This window comes from Pipistrellus kuhlii, unplaced genomic scaffold (genome assembly GCF_014108245.1).
Source record: "Pipistrellus kuhlii isolate mPipKuh1 unplaced genomic scaffold, mPipKuh1.p scaffold_m20_p_9, whole genome shotgun sequence".
NCBI classification, from domain to species: domain Eukaryota; kingdom Metazoa; phylum Chordata; class Mammalia; order Chiroptera; family Vespertilionidae; genus Pipistrellus; species Pipistrellus kuhlii.
This window is the reverse complement of record NW_023425595.1, coordinates 53357466-53378202: the sequence shown is the minus strand read 5'-3', so window position 1 is coordinate 53378202 and position 20737 is coordinate 53357466. Positions and strand designations below refer to the sequence as shown.

General features: G+C 35.9%; 1 protein-coding gene across 1 annotated transcript in view; it reads right to left on the bottom strand.

Annotated features, from left to right (window-relative positions):
• Positions 1-20737, bottom strand: part of CNTN5 (contactin 5) — a 720133-nt gene that overhangs the window by 97063 nt on the left and 602333 nt on the right. Inside the window, exon 15 of the mRNA XM_036427705.2 lies at positions 3046-3166. Coding sequence (XP_036283598.1) covers positions 3046-3166 — 121 coding nt within the window. The remainder of the gene's footprint in view (positions 1-3045; positions 3167-20737) is intronic.

Here is a 20737-nt window from a genome sequence, read left to right as displayed (position 1 = left end):
ATGGTGGGCTAGAGGTAGAGGTGGTGAATAATAGCACTGACATTCACAAGCAAAGGGAAGCAACAGAGGAAACAAGCATCTGGGGGAAAGATAGCAGTGAAGGAGTGAATGGGAGAAGAAGTGGAAGCATATCAGTTAGGAACACTCAGACTGTAGCTAAGCAGTGGTGAGGTATGAGGGTCATACATCTGAGCTCCAATCTGGTGTGCTTGCTGGGCCAGGAAAAGAATTACAGGATTTGGCGAGATGCACAACAGAATTTCATAGACCATCTCTAATGGAAAAGGAGATGAAAAAAAAGGTAGCTTTATCAATTGAGAGGAATGTAGATTTTTAGCTCCCTAAATCTCTACTGGAATAGAATAACAGGGCTACAAAACATATTCTGTGTTAAGCAAGAATGTTCCTCACTTTCAACCTTGAGGAAAGTGACTACGCAGACAATCCAATAACGGTATTGAACAAGAATGTGGATGGCAGAATCCTCTTTATTGTTCCCATTTTTATGTGACTCACACTTGAATAAGAGTGCTTTAGGAATTTGGCAGCTGGAATTGTAGCTGGCATTAGAAAAATTCCACATAGAATATTCGTCTTTGGTCCTGCGGGGCCTGTACTCTCAGAATACCTCAACTTTACAAACCAAATGAATGAAGGAATGGGAGAGAAGAAATGACAGGGTAAAAAATACTTTTGAGTTTTATTTCACAAGCCAACATTAAAAACAGCAATATTCAAGCACCCAGGTTCCTTCAATTACCAGGAATTTTGAACTTAAAAACAAGAATAAAAATAAAAAAGAAGAACCAGAACCATTTGTTCCCTTTTTATTGTCTAAGGCCAACCAAGCAGAGAGGCAAGCTATTTTTTTAACCAATTTTAGAAAAGTAATAAAAATACAGAATAGGAAATTGGCAACTTGATCAAACTCACTTCAAATGAAAGTTTGAGCTGAATGTTACATGAATATTCAGACAACAGCCACGTGTTTGAAATTGCTCTTGAGTATAATTCCAAAATTTATGCATTTTTATCATCTCCCAGGCAAAAAGCCAAAGGCTAAAAGAGCAGAACATGAGAAAGCTGAACCTGAATTATGTTCTAAACCCTGTTGAGTTTAATTTTACTCACAAAGCAGAATGTTAGTTTGCTGTTTAAATGTGGCCTTCACAGCCCTGTAAAAAGACCTAATTTCTCCTTATCAGCATCTAAACTGTGTGACTCATTTGAAAAGCACCAATTTCAAGAGCATCATTCTAAATTACTGAGCAAGTGCTACATAATAAACACAAATAATCTCAAACAGACTGTAGCATGAGAAGAAAGCAATTTTCTAGAAATTTGTCTGCAGGGTGAGGTGAGCAGTTCCATGAGCCTTGTAACTTCGAAAGGCAAAGAGCAAAAATTTTAGCTAAATGGAATAGTGTGAGAAGATGAGCCCTTAAAAAGTGCTTTATAATAGGCAATACAGATACATAGTCTTGATATAAACTTGTAAAAAATTCAAACAACCTTCTGAACAGAAACAAACACACACACAAATGAACAAGCTGCTACACACCCAGATACACACTTGCTTCAAATCAACATTTTACTCGGACCAATGATGGATGCACTACCAACAATCAATAACCGTGGATGAAACATACAACTAGAACAAAGAGATGATGAATCTTACTATACACCTTACATTTTTTTTCTCAAGACTTTTATATTGATAAATTAAAAATTCAAATTGGAAAACACTCCAAGTAAATAAGAAATAAGATAATCTAAAATATACATTTCTGCCATGGATTGTGAAATTTTGATTTGCAGAGATTGTGCAAGGGGTCTTAGCATGCAATAAGCTTAGCACACAAAGTGTAATTAAGACCAAAAGAGAGAGTAACAAGGTGAGATTCTGGAATGTTCTATTTTGTGTCTTGAATGGTAGTTTCATGGTGTGTTCACTTTGTGATTTCTCTTTGAGCTGTACATTTGTACACTTACAATTCGTAAAATTTTCTGTACTCTGTGTCTCAATAAAATGTTAAAAGGAGGAGAAAGGAAGAAAAAGAGATGAAGAAAGAAAAGGAGGAAACAAAGAAGGTTGGGAGAAAGAAGAAAGAAAGAAAAAGAAGGAAAGAAGGAAGGAAGGAAGGAAGGAAGGAAGGAAGGAAGGAAGGAAGGAAGGAAGGAAGGAAGGAAGGAAGGAAGGAAGGAAGGAAGGAAGAAAGGAAGGAAAAAAGGGAGGGAGGAAGGGAGGGAGGGAGGGAGGAAGGAAATGAAGAAAGGAAGGAAGGAAGGAAGGAAGGAAGGAAGGAAGGAAGGAAGGAAGGAAGGAAGGAAGGAAGGGAAAGAGAAAGAAAGAAAGGGAGAGAGAATGCAAGCTAGGAGCTACATTTCCATACTGAGAAATAATGAGGTGAAAGAAATTGGTACTGTTATTTACTTAATTCAAATAATATGTAGCTTTATGGGGTCATACTAGTTGGCAGCCTAGTTCATAGTTAAAAACCACTTAACTGTCGTTTCTGCACAGAAAATTGTATTGACATTTTCAGACTTTAAAAAAAAAATCCCTATCACTTAACAGTTGTAAATGCCATTGTAATAGGCACACACACTGTTAGTTTTCCTGTTTAGGGAAGCAGAATTTAGAAGTCAGTGGAGGAAACACATGCCTGGAGACTCCACTGACTTTGCATTTGAAAAAACACACACATAGACACAAACACATTTTATCTCTGTATTCCAAGGGTCTTTGCGGCTCAACTGTTTACAATTTCTGTTTGGCATTAAATTGATTAAACACTTAGTGACCCACTTATTAGTAAAGGTGTTTTGGACCCTGAAGCTGGTTCTGTAGGTTTTTGTCTGTTACTAAGGAGCAGTTTTCCATGTAATATTTTCAAAGGCAAAAGGTTAAGCAAAAATGACATATATTGTAAAATTGAAAGTAAAATGCACAGTACTGATGTGCTCAAAGTCCATGCATTTAAATTCCTTTGTATGATAATTTATGGTGATCATGTCTTCAGACTGCACTATTAGCATACTCACCCCTAACAAGAAGTTCTGCCTCATCTGACACACTGTCTGCTGTGGTCTGTACCCTGCAGCCATATCTCCCAGCATGCATCAGAAGGATGTTCCTGATCATTAAATCTGCAGAGGATGCTTGCTGAAAGAGGGATGAAGTGCCAGTTTAAAATGTTGCAAATCTGCCTAGTTCAAGGTGGTTTAAGGGGAACTTTGCATATTTAGTCTAAGGGCCCATTTTGGCCTTACCATTTATAAGACAACAATTCAGAAATCAAACATGCCCTAGTTTAAGGAATACATGGAAGTTATGTTTTCAACAATTGCTGATACAGGGTTTGAACATTTAATATCGCATATAATAATTTAGCAGCTACAATCTCTAAGAAATATTTAAATATGCACACAAACTCATATCTTTAAAAGTATAAGAAAGATAATCATTGAGCAAAAATTATTGCTTTGCTATTCAGAGACAGGCCTATTTTTGTGGCAAGAAAATAGCATTGAAAGAAATAGTAGCTTGTGAAAATTACTTATGAGAAGACAGCAGTGAAAAGATTATCGTGTATGGCTTTATTGTAAATACACCATGGAAACGAGATTGTGCTTAGGTAAAGACTGCTGATCCCAAGACCATGTATTCCTCCCATGACCTTGATTTCAGCCTCCTACAACTGAATCCTGGGCTGCCACAACACGAATCCCCCATAAACATCAGGATGGGAGCAGGGTCAACCTAAGTCTTTGTTAATCCATGCAGATACAAAACCCCAAAGGGGCTCAAAACACATGATTCTTGAGTTTAGCATGATGTTTAGAACATGGCTGAAGAGCAAATGCAGGTGGGCAGATCCATAGTTCCAGGAAGAGTACCTTTTGGATGTTGTCAGTTCATGGGATCAGTGATGATCCTCCCTACACTCTAGAATGACTGATACAACTCTTTATTACCTAATCTTGTCTTTCCTTCCCATGAATATGTAAAGATCTGGCATTCACAATCACTCACTCATGAGGTAGTTTTGTTCTGTTGTTGTTGTTTTTCCCCAGATAACAACACAGCAAAACTCCAATACACTTTGCATTTTCCACATTGCAATTAAAAAAAACAATTGACTGGAATGAGAGCCGATGTATGCAGCTTGAAATGACATATTCAGAGAACTCAACACTCTCCAACAGCAGTTGAGCACATGAAAGAATGTTTAAAGCACATTATAGAGAAGCACACCAGATAAGAGATCTTTTAATTTTTGATGGGATGGTGAATTGCCTTTAAAAATAATGCATTTGTCCTTACAGGGCAGTATTCTGATTATTTAAGAAATTAACTGTTTGCATTTATTTTTAAATAGACCAATGAGTTATATGAAAAAGAGGAATTTCTAGAAATACTTTGTATGTTTTCTTCCTTGGCATTCATTTTTAGCATATAAATTAATTACTTAACTGTATACTATGTTTTCATTTTTTTCTGGTATTTCATTGCTGATTTTATATATATATATATATATATATATATATATATATATATATATATAACAATCTTATAAGAACTTCTAAGGGTGTTGAACTTTTCTCTCATCAAATAATTGTGAAGACATGATCTGGTTTAGTCATTTACAAGGGAATGTTTCATAGTGAGGATACATTAAAATGTCATAACAATTATTTCAAGGAATATAATATTTGTTCAGTAAATGTCCTATCCTGCTAATTTCTTTAGGATAAATTATTACTCTTAAATCTCATTTTCTCATCTCTACTAGACTAAGGAAGTACTTACTTCTTTCAAGTCAGAACAGGAAATTTACACTTTAATGCCTCTTGCCTATTATGGGGCAACACAGAAAACTGTAAACATTATAAGTCATAATTCAGCTTCAAATAAGCATCTTTTAATAAGGTATAAATAGGCTTGAACACTTTTGTATATGGGCCCATTTTAGATGTGAAAATCTCCTTTTCCCTCCTGGATTCCTAAGAAGCTCTCCTGATGGGGTACTCAATTAAATGAATCAGGAATCAAATTTAAAATCATGGGCACAGAATGGGGCTTATGTCTAATGGAAAAGCTAAGGAGAGGCCCAGAAAATCAGAAAGGATGTTATTATTTCCTAAAATGAGCTTCTGGAAGGCCGAGGTTGGTGTTTTGGGTTTGTTTTATTGTTATTTTTTATTTGCGTCTTTGTTTTTCACTATCACAGGCTGGTGGTGATTTAATAGCTGAAAAGTAATTATTATAAGCCATTATTGAGGCTCACATTTTTGAAAAAGTATTTTGTAAAATCACATTCCTATGACTAAAGAATTGCCTTATTTTTCAGACCCTTTTTTTCCAAAATATTGTTGTTGTTGTTGTTTTTTTTGGTCCTGGACAAAAGTCCCTAAACCTTTGTCCTTTATGTTGAAATATATTGAAATAAAAACTTAATGGGTTGAGAAGAGCTTTCATTAAAAATCTCCAAGGAGATCAGGAGGGATGGAGAGATGCATATTATCATCCCTCTGTTGTCCTTCACTTAGTAGTTCCTGCAATTAATAGTGTGCAATGCCTTATAAGCTGGCTGAAACTCTATCACCATCTATCAGGAATAAAAAACCTACCATCTATTGCAGTGTTTTTCAACTTCTGTTCCGTGGCACACTAGTGTGCTCCGAGATGTTGCCTGGTGTGCCGTAGGTGCAGACAAGACAAGAATTTTATAATTTTTCACTATTTTTTTTACTTAATATTTCATAATAAAGTAATTATAAAATACTTTCTTTGTGTTTATTTGATTCCTATTCAAGAGAATTACTTTATATATAGTCAATATAGGCACAGAGTTAAATTTTTTAACATTTTCTAATGGTGGTGTGCCTCGTGATTTTTTTCATGAAACAAGTGTGCCTTTGCCCAAAAAAGGTTGAAAAACACTGATCTATTGTATATTTATCCATACTAACACTATTTGAGGAGTTGAAATCTCACTGTGGGTCCATCCCTTCTCTTTTGGATTATACCTGTATTATATTTTTAAATAGGGAAAATTAAAAAGAAAATGAATGGATTGTGAACACTAAACCTACATTACCCTTTTAGTAGATTTACTGATCTTTCAAAAGAAGTAATGAGAAGGATTCATGTGGGAACCCATTACACTTAATCTCAGCCCACAGGATGGAGTTCCTGAGAGAGAACCTTCGCAGTGTAGGGCACTGCTAATAAAATGGTTACTTTGAGCCGATGCTGGCTTCCTTAAGCTTAAACCTCATTTTCCCCTTTTTTCTCTCTCCGGAGCTCCTCTCTCTTGTTTTCTCTGACATTTGCTTTATATCCTCTGTTTCCTTTGCTGCTTTCTTTGGCTTTATGAGCAAATCATGTTGCTTCAAACACGTGTCCCCCACCAGTAATTAACACAGTGCTTTAAGCTTTGGGCATTTAACACAATGCACGCCACATAGTGAGAGCTCCGTGTATACTGGTTGAATGAATGAAAGTGTGAGGCTCTTTATGAAAGAGGTTGCACTTTCACTCTGTGAGACCAGCATCGCAGCGAAGTCATTTACTGTTCTTGGCCCCATAGTGTAACTTTTAGAGCAGTTGTTAAATTATCTAGGGAATGTCATCATTTCACAAGTCCAGTTCTTAAAGGCTTTTACTTTGACTAAGGGCACTGATCAAATACTTCCTAAAAAATGGAAAGCTCATTGAACTTTGCTATTCAAAGTGTCTGCTGGCTCTTATGGCCCTGAAGAGAAAGTCCAATTTCCTTATTTCAACACAGAAGGACCCTCCAACCATGAGTTCACCTCCCACGACTGAAGGAACCCTGGGCTGCCTCAACACTAATCTCCAGTTTCCTGGTGCCTGGGGATCCTTCAGTAACTCCACCTACTCTGCTACTGCAGATGCTCTTTCTCATTTGCCCGGAAAGACACTTTTAGATGCAGCTCAAAAGACTTCTCCTTGGTTAAGCTTTTCCACACATCCCACAGGCTTCCTTAGTGCTCACACTGTTTTGTTATTTGTGCTTCAATAGCACTTCACTCCTGTCTCTGAGCTAGAACTTGGTTTTCTTTCTTCCTTTCTTCCTTTCTTTCTTCCTTTCTTCCTTCCTTTCTTCCTTCCTTTCTTCCTTCCTTTCTTCCTTCCTTCCTTCCTTCCTTCCTTCCTTCCTTCCTTCCTTCCTTCCTTCCTTCCTTCCTTTCTTTCTTTCTTTCTTCCTTTCTTTCTTTCTTTCTTTTTAAAAATATATTTTATTGATTTTTTACAGAGAGGAAGGGAGAGAGATAGAGAGCTAGAAACGTCGATGAGAGAGAAACACTGACCAGCTGCCTCTTGCACACCCCCCACTGGGGATGTGCCCGCAACCAAAGTACATGCCCTTGACCGGAATCGAACCTGGGACCTTTTAGTCCACAGACCAACACTCTACTGCTGAGCCAAACCGGTTTCGGCGAGAACTTGGCTTTCTTGAAAGTCTCCCCAAGTCCACCTGGAAGTCCCCCATGGGCATTCCCAGAGCTGGGCTAGGTTGCGATGCAGCCGATGGTTACTGGGTGAGCTAATGGATACATGAAGGCTTCCTTCCTTCCTTCTTTGTCCCTGATATTATCTTCCCTCCCCCTATTTCTCTCTCTCAAAGAAGTTAGGGAAGGCAAGGGAAAAGACTATGGAGAAAGACGTAGGAAAGAATACTTAAAACATACATAAAGGTTTTGAAATGACAAAGAATCGTGTGGACCGCTCTACCACTTATTACATTTTGAACTTGGGAAAATTACTCTACGGCGTACAGTTTCTCTCACAGATTCAATGTGATAATGCAAGTAAAGCCCATAGTAGGGTGTCTGGCACATAGGTGTGTTTGATAAATATTATCTGTTAAAGGGCACTGCACTTCCGTTCTTAGCCAGGAGAAATATTTCTTTAAGTGGTATTCACTCCTTCAACAAACTAGGTATCAACGTTTCCGGTAGGTGTAGTAAGTTTCCTAACTACCTGGCTTTATTTTAGACACAGACATCCTCCTTTGCTCTCTTACAGAAAACCTCTGCACTCAGAACAAGCAGACATGAGGTCTAGCTTTAGCTTCAAAGCCCTGAAACTACAGGAAAGTTCTTTTCTTTTTGGATAACAGCTGCTCTGTTTTTCTCAGGAATTGAGGAAAATCAAGTGAAGCAATGTATATATGTGTACTACTGGGAGGTGTAAATTACTCTTAAAGCTATTTATTTATTTATTTATTTATTTATTTATTTATTTATTTCACCCCCACCAAGATTGAGTAAGTACTCTGAGAAGGTTTGGGGAATGTATCCTGCAAACAAAAAGGTAAATGGAATGTTCTCAAAAATGGTGGACTCATGCCGAAAGAGTCAGCCAAAACCCTGCTGGATGTGGCAATTTGCGTGCCCTCATGTAGGGTCTACTTCACTTTCTCAAGGGGCTCACATAGGGCCCATCAGCATCCCCAGCCCCCAACAAACAGACATTTGAACCATTCCTCTATAGAAATTCTATGAGAAACAATTTAAAAAATATTTTCTAACATGAAAAACTGGGTGTTAGCATGAGACACTTATTATTAAACTTCCGTAGTTTAAAGATTTTTCTGGTCACAGTATTTTTTCCCAGAGGATAATTTGTTTCAAATATCCTACAATATGGAAATAATAAACATACATTTTCCTTTTACAACCTTTCTTAAATTTATGTAGAATGAGATTTACATTAGTGATGATGTGTGCTTTAATATGTGTTTTTAATAAAATAGCTGATATTAATGGTGCTTAAATAAGTGGACATATCAGAAATAGAAATTCTAACTGCTACTAATGAAGAAAATACTAGGTAAATTACTGGAAGACTTGTCTTTAATAGCAATGAAGAAAATAATAGATAAGAAATTATTTGACAAAACAGTTATGTCTTCTTTGGTGAAATATTAAATGCATCCAACAATGCACTGAAGACTAAAAATGGGTAAAAATGATTCTAACATCCCATTACTGGGACCTTGGTATTTACTTTCCAATACATATTCTAATAATGTATTTTTAAGTACTAAGAAAAGTGTAGAAACAGTGCTGTTTGGTGATATAGGTTAAAAAAGAAAAATGAGTTGATGACTCCTTGATGAATTCAAGATGACTATGTATCTAAACTGGATCATTTAGTTTTATAAGCACAAGTCATGAATAGAAATCATTCATGATATCCGTCCACTATCTTGGTTAAAGTGAAGATTAGGCATTGTAAAGCAGTTCAAAGCATGAATATATAGGACTAATTACAATTACATTTTCATACAACAAATTTATTTAAAAAATTAAATATGCTTTTATTGATTTCAGAGAGGGAGTGAGAAAGAGAGAGAATCATTGATTGGCTGACTCCTGCATGCCCCTACTGGGCCTTAAGTCCATGATTCATCGACACTCAACAACTGAGCTGTACAAGCTGGGCTCATACAATAAATTTAAAAATACAAATGTTAAATTATTCTACTTCCTAGATGACCAAAGTGGATATATGAAGAACACTGAATGACAACATGCCATGTGTATTACCTTAGTGTCCTTCTTTCCCAAGTAGAACTAGAGAGTGTGGTATTTTACAGGTCAGTGGATGTCAGACTTAGGTGGCATGTTTGTGCCCTGATGCTGCTTCTTTTTTTTTTTTTTTAATATATTTTATTGATTTTTACAGAGAGGAAGGGAGAGAGACAGAGAGCTAGAAACATCGATGATGTGCCCGCAACCAACGTACATGCCCCTGACCGGAATCGAACCTGGGACCTTTCAATCTGCAGACCGACGCTCTACCACTGAGCCAAACCGGTTTTGGTTGTTCCCTGATTCTTGAAATAACGTATCTTACTTAATCTTATGCACATTGACTCTCTTTTCCCTAGTGGAGAGATAAATGAGCATTCCTTTATCTAAGAATTTACTTAAGTGACCAAGGCAAAAGGACTCTGCTATAGACTGAAAGTTGTGTCCCTCCCAAAACTTATATATTGAAACCTTATACCCAATGTGATGGCACTATATTTGGAGGAGTGTGCTGGGAGGTAATCAGAGACCTGGGGACTTTTGCTGAGGGCCTGAGGCCATTCAGTAAAAGTCTCAGGGTATACAGAGGCCAGCCACCACCTGGCGGGGGTCTGCAGGCCTTTGTGGTGGGGCAGGTTCTCAAGGAGTCACTTTTGGAGTTAATTAGGCTCATGAAGATTTAGATTTGACCATGTCAGGGGAGGCAGGGACAATGGCAGCTGTCCTTCCTGCCCTCACTCTGTACCCACACAGCTTCTCCCACTATAACTCTGGTGCACTCCCCCTCTCCCTAACCTTCCCTTCCTCTTATTCCCCTCCCCACCCCCAACCAGCCCTTGTCCCTTGGCTGGAGCCCAAGGTGAGTGCCTGTGAGTGAGTTTGTGTACTGGCTCTTTAAGAACATCTGTGTTTCCAGCAGCCTCTGTTTCACCCTAAAAGATGGAATTTCCACTGACTTCCCCACCCAGATGTTATTTGGGCTCTTCTTCCCAACACTGGTGTTTTAGGCTCAGGAGCCTGGGGTGGGGGCTGGGACTCTTGGCTTCTGAGGTGGCATCTCTGTGGCTGAGATATCTCACCAGATTCTCAACTGCCACTGTTGGGTGTGGGGCCAGCCCCTTTTGACATTTCTTGGTCTCCACATGGTTTCTTCTTTATTTCCTTAGATACAAGACTTCTGCTCTGCTAATGTGTAGATGCTTATCTAGTTTGACTGCTCTATCATTAGGTTGTGATTTTGATGTCATGGGGGGAGGTGAGCACAGCACCTACTCTGCCATCCTGACTGGACCTCCAAGAAGACCATAGACAAGGGCTGGAGGGACAGTGAGAAAACTGCCATGGAGACTTGAGAAAGGGCGACCTGTCATGCAGGGTAGGGAAGTTTGACAGGACCGCCACCAAGATGATGCGAACAGCACCTCATACACAGGGAATAAATTAAATTTGCCTAAGAATATTTTCAGCAAGAAAAGAGAAAGTGCCGAGAGGTTTCTGTTAGCAGTGTATACAAAGTATAAATACAGAGAGAGGAGCTGTAAAGAGAGAACCACTCATTGCTCCAGAAGAATGTAAAGGAAATGCAAAGAAGCCAGAACTCTAGATTGATAAACAAAAAATACTTCTCACCTCCAGTCTTGCCAAGCAATCAAAGACTACGTAGTTACCTAAGAAATGGCCTTGGCAAACATTAAATCTAAGGTTCTACCAAATAAAACATGTCCCCAGGGTAAAGATCCTAAGTGTGTAGCCACTGACAACAACATGGAAGAACCTCTGTTTTCAACAGTTTTAAGGGCATTTTCTTGTAGCAACCAGGCCCTCAGTGTCAGGTAGGGAAGAAAGAACTCCAAGAAACTGTTACTAACGGCAGATATAACATTGAGGAGATGATACTTGAAAACTGGCAAACGGGGTAGCTGTTTTATGAAACAGCAAAAATAAAAGTAGGAAAACCCTTGTCTGTGGTAAAATGGAAGGTAGAAAGGGCTCCTAATGAATTTGTGTATCTGATGAAAAAGTCTTATAGGGAGAATAAAAACTGTTGACTACTGACTTTTAGTTGTCTGTGATAGTATAGTATAAGAGAGGAGTGACTTAGGCTAAAAAAAAAAGGGGGGGGCCTTCATTTTCAGGAAAAATTTAGAGAAAATACTTCCAAGCCAAAACTTGCTGATGGAAACAGAAACAGTTTCTCATTTCATATTCTTGTGCTATAACAGAAATTATATATATATATATAATAAAAGGCCCAGGGGAGGGGGGGGAATTTATGAAAAAATGCTACAGAAAACATTTCTCATTTCATATTCTTGTGCTATAACAGAAATTATATATATATATATATAATAAAAGGGATACGCTTTTGTATCCCTTGAATAAATATAACCTGTAGGCATTTTAAACTATATTTTGATCTTATGAATGTCAACCACATTTGCACTTTATTCTTATGAAGATGTTATTCCCTTCACTGTTGTGAAAAAAAGACAAAGGCCTTCCAAACAAAGTCACTCATGCTAAGTCCACATCCTCAAAGTTAGACTTACTACCTCTCCCAGTTGCAGATTCAGCTTCTCCCAAGAATGTACTTCTCCAGGGGGCACTAGTGAGCTAATTTGTCTCACATCTCACTTGCATCTCCACAGGCATGTTATGGAAAAGGGACACAATGCACTCTCTCCCCACCTTTGCCTATGAAAGGCTTCCATTTTGTACAGCTGTTCACAGCTCCTTTCTGTCCACTGCAGAAGAGGCTTCCCAATTAAAAAAATCATTCAATAAGCCAATAAGATCTTTACAGTTCATCCACTTGAAATTTTGTAATTTAACTCTGGCATACCCAGTCCCTAGCACAGTGCCTATCTAGCACACGAAAGCCTCGTCACATATATGGAAGAATATGGTTTGCCATGACATAAATGTTAAGAGACATTTTAAGAGAAAAATGTAACCAAGAAGGTAGATATATTTTTTATGTCTAATCTTTTTGCAAAAACATACTATTTCAAATGAAATAATTAATTTTATAAAGAATTTCTAAATGTTAATTTGCCACAAATATCTGGCTGTTTCAAGCTTTTTTCCTGCAAAATTCAGAATCTTTATGTATTTACATTTCATGTGCAATATTAGTAAACTTTTTAACAAGTGCAGTCTTCAACAATTAGCTGCATTATTTCAACCAGGTGTTTCAAGATCAAATACTGAGTATTCTTTTGTCAAGCCTAATTGGATAGTTATTAATGCTTAGGAACAAGTTTCTGCATGAAAAAGAACCTTAATACAATAAAGAAGGGAATTTGGGTCACAGTACCCATTTAAGCACTGTCACTCAGTCATGAACATTCTCATCAACACCAAAAACACTAAGAATTTAGGAAATTCAAACACATCAATGTCAAAAAAGACTACTCAAATTACTGCTTAGATTATAGGCTACAACAGCAACCTTCCAATGAAGATTTAAACAGAAGAATAGTTCAGTTAAAACAAAAGGTCAAATTGAATAAATGTGTCAATCAAAAGCTGACTATGAAAAGTTCAAGGTCAAAGACTCTTAGTCAAATTCAAATGACATTTTGAAAGGCAGTCAAGACACTTTGCCAGAGTGAATTCATTAATAATAGGCTTTACAATTTCATAAAAGAATTTATCATGCTTAATTTATAAAAAAAAATCAGTACACTTAAATGGAGATTGAAAATCATCTATGATGCCATATACTACTACTGCTCCTCTCTCTTCTGTAACTATATAATACAGCTCTGATATTTCAAAATCATATTTACAGGACTCTCCAAAGTAGTGCATCTTTGAATTGAGACCAATATCAATAACTATATATGCACATATATTTTTCCTAAGGTTTCATATTGACATGTTTTAAACTATTCATTATCATGAGTCTTTGTGTGTGTGTGTGTTTGCTGGTTATACAAAATAAGAAATGCTGACCTCTTACCCATTTGTAAGATTATTATTGCTCTTAAAGAGGAAATCTTTATTTAGCTCTAGAGGAACCTTTTATCATATATCAAGATGTTATATATACAACTATATTCTTTGTCATAGAGAAGAATTTTGATTTGAGATAATTTTTTTTGGTTGGAATTCCTTGTGTATAAATTTTTTTTCCAATTCTAAGGATATTATGAGACTTTGAATTATATTCCATGAATCAATTCGATATTTAATAGAGAATAATATGATTTTGAAGCTATGAATGATCCTTCCTGAAAAAAGGGTTAATGTTCACTAAAACATTAAAATGATTTTACTGAAGTTATTCAGTGTCACATTAGGAGAGTTGGTTGGCATTCAGTCTTTGAACCTAACATTTTAAATCACAGAACTTTGGAATTAGGTAGGGACATTAAGAATCATCTCCTCTAGCCTCTTCAGTGTGTGGATGAGGGCTCAGGTGAGATGAGTCATTGAGTGTCATACAGTTAAGTAGGGACAAATCTGAGCCCACACCAAAAACCCTTCATATCTCCTCCCCACCCAATCTATTAACCTTTTACTATATAATGAGGTCACCCAGTGAAATCCTTTGATGTTGTATAGTCTCCTGGAAGAAAATATGGCAGCATTTAAATTACAAATAGTTTTTTTCTTTTACCCTGCAATCTGTTCCTGAGAATTTATCCCATAGAAATAAAATTGTTGATAGACGAGGGTGCAGATATTTAGAAATGTTTTCTGTAGCATTTTTTCATAAATTCCCCCCCCTCCCCAAACAGAAAATCAAGTTAATCTTCTCAATGGGTACATGGCTAAATAGAGGTATAGTCATACCATGGACTAATCATATATTCATTGAAAAGAATGAATTAGAGATATAAAAAAAAGTTTCAAGGTTATTAAATGAGAGAAATGAGATGCAAAAAATGTTTCAGTTTTTAAAAAATAACGACAAATTTCCCTGTACATATATACTCTGCCTAGGCTTACAGCAATACTGAGAAAATATAGAAGGACATACATTTGGATATTAACAAGCTTAAGAAGTTGTGGTAAATGCTGTTATAGGAGGGTAGAAGTAGGGGAAAGTCATCTTAATAAATGCAGCCTGCATGATATTGTACACTTGTATAATGTATGTTTATTGTGCTTTAAGAGATGCATGAAAATATGATTACAAAGCTTATTGGTGATTATTTTTAGGTAGTATGACTCCAAGGAATCTTCATTCTTTTTTCAGTTTTAGTATATTCAAATGATCTACAATAAGCTTGTATTATTTATATAAATAGAAAAAAAATCTACCTACATAATGGTGAACAAATGAAAAGCTGACTGGTTTAGAACTCAAAAGTATGGTTGCCATGGAGAAAAACTAAGGTAAGTTTTTATCATCAACTGTATTTATTATAAACTAATCAGCTTGCATGGCTAAAAGAACCTATTAATTCATTTCAATATGGAATATCCAGTATATTTCATGCTTGTTTTTAATATATCCAGAATCTCTTTTCATTCATTTATTAATAAACATATCATATCTGCTTTTGTTTCTATCAAAATATAACTAAAGCACAGAAATCACTAGAACCAATTTTTGGAAGAGACATTTAACATGGATTACCTTAGATCAATAAATAGATAAGCTAGAAAATATCATGTCTTCAGAATGTGTTATTTTTCAGAAACCAATTAATTTATTCATTTTAAGTAAAGAATTTTAATTTTTCTTCATTAATATCTTTTTTCCTAACTGTTAATTATCTATTAACAAGTAAAGTGATTAAAATATCCTAAGATTTTTTTGGGGGGAAGAACATAAACTTTAGAAATGAAAAAAAAAATGACTATAATCAGATCAAGGGCTTTGACTATCTTCACCTAATCAATTAAAAGGGGTCAATTCAGATAGTGATTAGTTCAGTCCATGCAGTTCACATAGTTTGTGTTGCTAGTGACAGTCTATGTTGAATTTTAGTGTTATGCAAATTATTTTTCCCAATGCTCATTTTATCCCATACATACGTACCTGTACATGCATAATCTAGCTTTAGTTTGTCTTAAAAGTAATACCACAACTGCAGTTAAGGGTCATTTGACGCTGATAATTGTTTAAATTGTGTGGTAGGGGTGTTGAAGTAATGACCCCAAAGATTTTTATGCCTTCCTAGATCCACCTTTGGGTAAGTCCTTCCCACACTCACTGTGCCATAATAAATGATTACATTGGTCATTTAGACATTAGCAAACATAGAACAAATATATATTTTCAAAATTGGGTATGTACTGGAGATTGCTATTTTGGAACCCAGTGAAAACCACATGGCATAGCCTAGAGCAGTGGTCAGCAAACTCTTTAGTCAACAGAGCCAAGTACAACTATTGAAATTTCTTTTGAGAGCCAAATTTTTAAAACTTAAACTTCTTCTAACGCCACTTCTTCAAAATAGACTTGCCAGGCCGTGATATTTTGGGGAAGAGCCACACTCAAGGGGCCAAAGAGCCGTATGTGCCTCGCTAGCCGCCGTTTGCCGACCACAGGCCTAGAGGAGCCTGCTGTCAGGTGAAAGACCACTTAGGGCAGAGACAGCATCCTAGCTGCCACCTCCCCAACGGCTCCTATTAACCTCAGACGCATTAATGAGTCCAATATAAGCCAGGAGAAAAAACAACCGAGCCCAACTATAATTATTGGCTCATCAAATTGGGTCATGAATTTTGTGCAGTTTGCTTTGCATTATAAGCTAACTCAAACAGCAATTAGAACACGACTGACTGAGAAATTTGTGGATTCTGGAATGAAGGTTACAAGTTAGAAAGATATATAAAAAAATTGGACAGGAATTTACAACACTGGCCATAATACTCTGCAGTTCCTGCCCGGAGGAAGGTTCTCTAACTTTTGCATCTAGTATGGCCTCATGACTTGCTTTTACAAGTAGAATATGACAGGAGTGACATAAAGCAAGTTTGAGCCTTAGCCTAAGGGACCGTGATGCTTCTGCTCTTGGATCTTGGACTCCTGAGACATCCACGTGAACAAGTCTGACTAGCCTGATGGATGATGAGAAACACATGGCCCATTTGCCCCTGCCACTAGCCAGCCATTAGTGCCGCAAAGCTGGATGGCAACTGACTAAAGATGCATGAGTGAGTCTTGCTGAGACCAGCAGATAAACTCCAGAGGAGTTCAGCCCAATTTGTCACCCCAAGGGGTTATAAACTACCCAAGTGATAGTTTGAGGCATGAAGTTTTGGGGTGGTTTGTTTTATAGCAAAAACTGATACAGACTATGTTTAACAGTCAATACTACATAATAGTTAGAAAAACTACTCCTCAGATCCTTTCTTTCAGTGATTCATTGGCAAAAAGAGATGTGCAAAGGAAAGGGTATTCATTGTTCTTAAAATGTAAAACGTCCTCCTCTCTCAAGATATTTATAAAAACAAAACAACAATGGATTATTCCAGTTAGAATTTTGTTATGAAACTAAATGTGGTTGGAAACAGCAATGTCAAGTCCCCAAAAAGTTAGCTAACAAAAAAAAAAAAAAGATGCTTTATTACACTGCCTGATTATTCTTAAAGGTAAATGGAAACATTCTTACTGAAATGCCTGCATCACTAACACTAAAGTTGCTTTAGGCACCAGAGAACCGTTACTGTTCAGAATCATCACTGATGTGATGGGCATGGTGAGCAAAGCATGTGGAGGTCCCTATCAGGAAAAGCTGATGGCTTCTCAGTAATTCTTACTACTTAAATGACAGGCAATGGCCATAAGTGCAAGTTTCAGAAGTGCTTTTAGGAAAGACTGTTACTATATTTAATAAGTCACTAAAAACAAATTGTATCTATATACTATATTTATTTGTGGGGCTATCAGTGTTAAAGAGGATAAAATATAGCATTTTATAGTTCCAAATAAGCTTATTGATATGAAAGCCTTAAACTATTTAGTACAATGTTGTGTATCTTCACAATTAATGAATTCTAAATTATTTTAACCAATTGGCTTCAAAATAGTTAATTATTTTGATTTTACAGATATCTAGGTGTAGAATTAAAAAATTAGTTTTGATTTTTAGGGTATTTAAACAACTATCATAATTACCTTACCTTATACTAGTTGACTAGTTGACCTTTGGTAATTAACTTAGTTGAATTCAATTGAACATTAATTTCAAGAACATTAAGTCTAAGAACATTATTTCTGTGAATGACATACTTGGTTAATAATTGAAATTTTTCCTGCAGAGTTATCTTCTCTCAACAGTATAATGTCTCAATACTATAATACTTATGACATTAAACAGTTATTTAATGGTCTGTCTAGATTAAGAATTCTAGAAAGGAGAGATCATGCTTTACTCAACCATATATTTGTTTGCTCTGATAATGTACTACACACATTACAGGTGGCCATTAACTTTTTGGAAAGTGATGTGTTAAAAAATTATCTAATATCCATATATTGCATTTTTTGTTTATGTGGTAGTTTAGCACCTGGGCAAGGAAATGAGAAAGTGTCTATATGTAATAGTATAAATTTCTTCTTGTTTATATAATAATTAATTTAACAAATACTTTATTTAACAAAAAATCTTCTGGGCATGATTCTCGGTTCTAGCAATACCTACCAACATAGATGTGGTTCTTATTCTTAAAAATATATAATATAATAAAGGAATAAATATGGAAGAAGACAGAAATTTTGATTTTAGCCCATTTTCCTTAAATGGGTTGTATTCTTAGAACTGCTTCTAGACTAATAAGCAGTGTTCTGGGGGGGGGAGGGGAATCACACACTGCTTCTCAGGGAATTATCTTAATGACCCTGGATATTGAATCTTAACATTGTAATATAAATTTCTTTTTTATGTACCCAATAGAAAGCTTTAAGTAACATGTAAATTTATGTAAAACACATATACTTATGCTTAGCAACATGTAATTTATCCCTGGATTTCGTTTTGAAAAATCTGTCAGGTTTACTTTTGTTAGAAATATGTAACTTGCTATAATTGGAGCCAAGCATAATCGTGGTCATTTACTTAACTTTAACAGGTGATATGAGAAGATTTCTTTAAAATAGAATTACTATAACAAATAGATGAGGTTTGCTTTCACTCTAAAATCACCAATTGTTATTGGAATCAGATAGACAAAACCTTAATCTTTTTCATACTTTCCTCATGCCCAGTCTCTACATAGAATGTCTTTCTCCCTTCTGCATCCTCTCTCTTTATATTTCTTTAAGAATAGGCTCAGGCATTATTTGGTTTAAGAAGTATTATTTGGTTTAAGAAGCATACTGCTCCTACAGTTTGAATGATGTGTAACTTAACTTGAACTGAGTTCCCTAAACATACTTCTTCTACTGATCTTGCCACTTATCCATTTATAAGTCTGTTCCTCTATGCGATGAAGAAGGCAGCACTCTACCTCAGTTGTATTCATACACCCTTCACAGAGGGTGGAGTTGATTACTACAGAACCCCCAGTCCTGGGCAGCTGCCTCATGGGTAGGGGCTCAATGTGATATATTCAGAATTCATCTAACTTAGATTGATAAATACTCTACAGAGATATTAATTATTCATTAAAGGGAGTAGCGTCTTATTTTCCAAATTCCCTAAAGTGAGGTTTTCTACTTCTCTTCTATAACATGCATCAAATGAAGAAAGTGAATCATAATAGCCCAATAGTTATTTATAAAATCACCTCTTCCTCCTTTTCTAAGAGAGAAAATGTATCTGAGAGGCTACCTACTGAGTTATTAATTCCAGGCTCCTAGAGTCACTTTTCTATTATAATGTCATAAAAACAGTACAGGAAAGAAACTAGAGGATTTTGAAAAGCAAAAGCGAAAGACATCATAACACTTAGGCACTCTTTAGAATTTAATACAAAACAGATGCAGAAGAGAAATTGCAAAATAAAGGTAGACTTTCAAAGATGTCTTGAAAATAACAGCCTATCAAAAACCTTGCTCTTTGAAAATCACTTTCAGAAATAACATAGGAGTCCGTCTAAAACACAATGCTTACATATCAATAGTACTTCAAAATGTAAAACTGAAGCATGTTTGCTTATAAAAATCCTAACCTTATGTGGTATTAGAGAATAAGGACAGCCTTTTATACACCAAGGTTTTCTTTCAAACAATTAAAAAAAAATCTTCTTTTATATATTATTCCCACAAGGTAAAAAAAAAAAAAATCTATCAATAGTATTAAGGGATTTATTATATTATGCATTTCATCACTTTGCAAGTTAAATTATATCCCTTGAATACATAGATATATGTATAAGGAATTCTTTTTAAATAACAGGAAACCAATAAAATATATCAGCATTGCTTCACTATGATAACTAGAATCCATTTTACATTTTTTAAATTAAAGCTCCTATTAATATTTCCAGAGAAAATAATTATTTTAAGCACAACATCAAAAATATTTAAATTTTATGTAAAGCAAAATGAATAAAACTCCTGATCACAGGCATTCTATATTATTCAAATAGGTGTTGGAATCACTCCTGGATTTAAAAAGCTAATTAGGCATAAGTGTCAACATTTTTTTCTAAGTGACCTATTCTATATGGCTAGTTTTTAATTTATATATTCTTACCTTCACGTATGCCTTTAGCAACTCTACAAATATTGATTTGGTATTTAATGTGGACCAAATACTGTGTTGAGTTGAGAAAAATAAGCATATTCACAATTTCTAAAATGTAAAGACTAGAAAGGAAAGCAATACTTTTGGTAGAATTTGATACTTGCTCTGGGGAGGGATGGGGAAGGAATAAAAGAAGCACTGGGTAGGGAAAAGGACAGAATCTGAAACCCTACCTACCAGCTATTTAACTTGAAAACTGAATTGCATGGCCGAACACTCAAGTGGAACCAACAATGCCGTAAGTGAAATACTGGGTAAGAAAGATACAATGTTAGATGTCTCAAACATGGAAACTGAATGTTGTCTTCAGAAGTAAGGGTGAGCCCTCTGCACTCTACATTCCTTGCTTTGTCTTCAGCAGAAAAAAGCAATGTTGCATTGCCACTCGTGTCCATTTAGAGACATTTCCCTCAAAGACTAAAATGGGAAGATGATAGCAAGAGAATCAAACACTATAAAATGAAACCATTATAGCTGCCAGAGAGTGAGCTTTAAATAATGGAAAACACACCCCC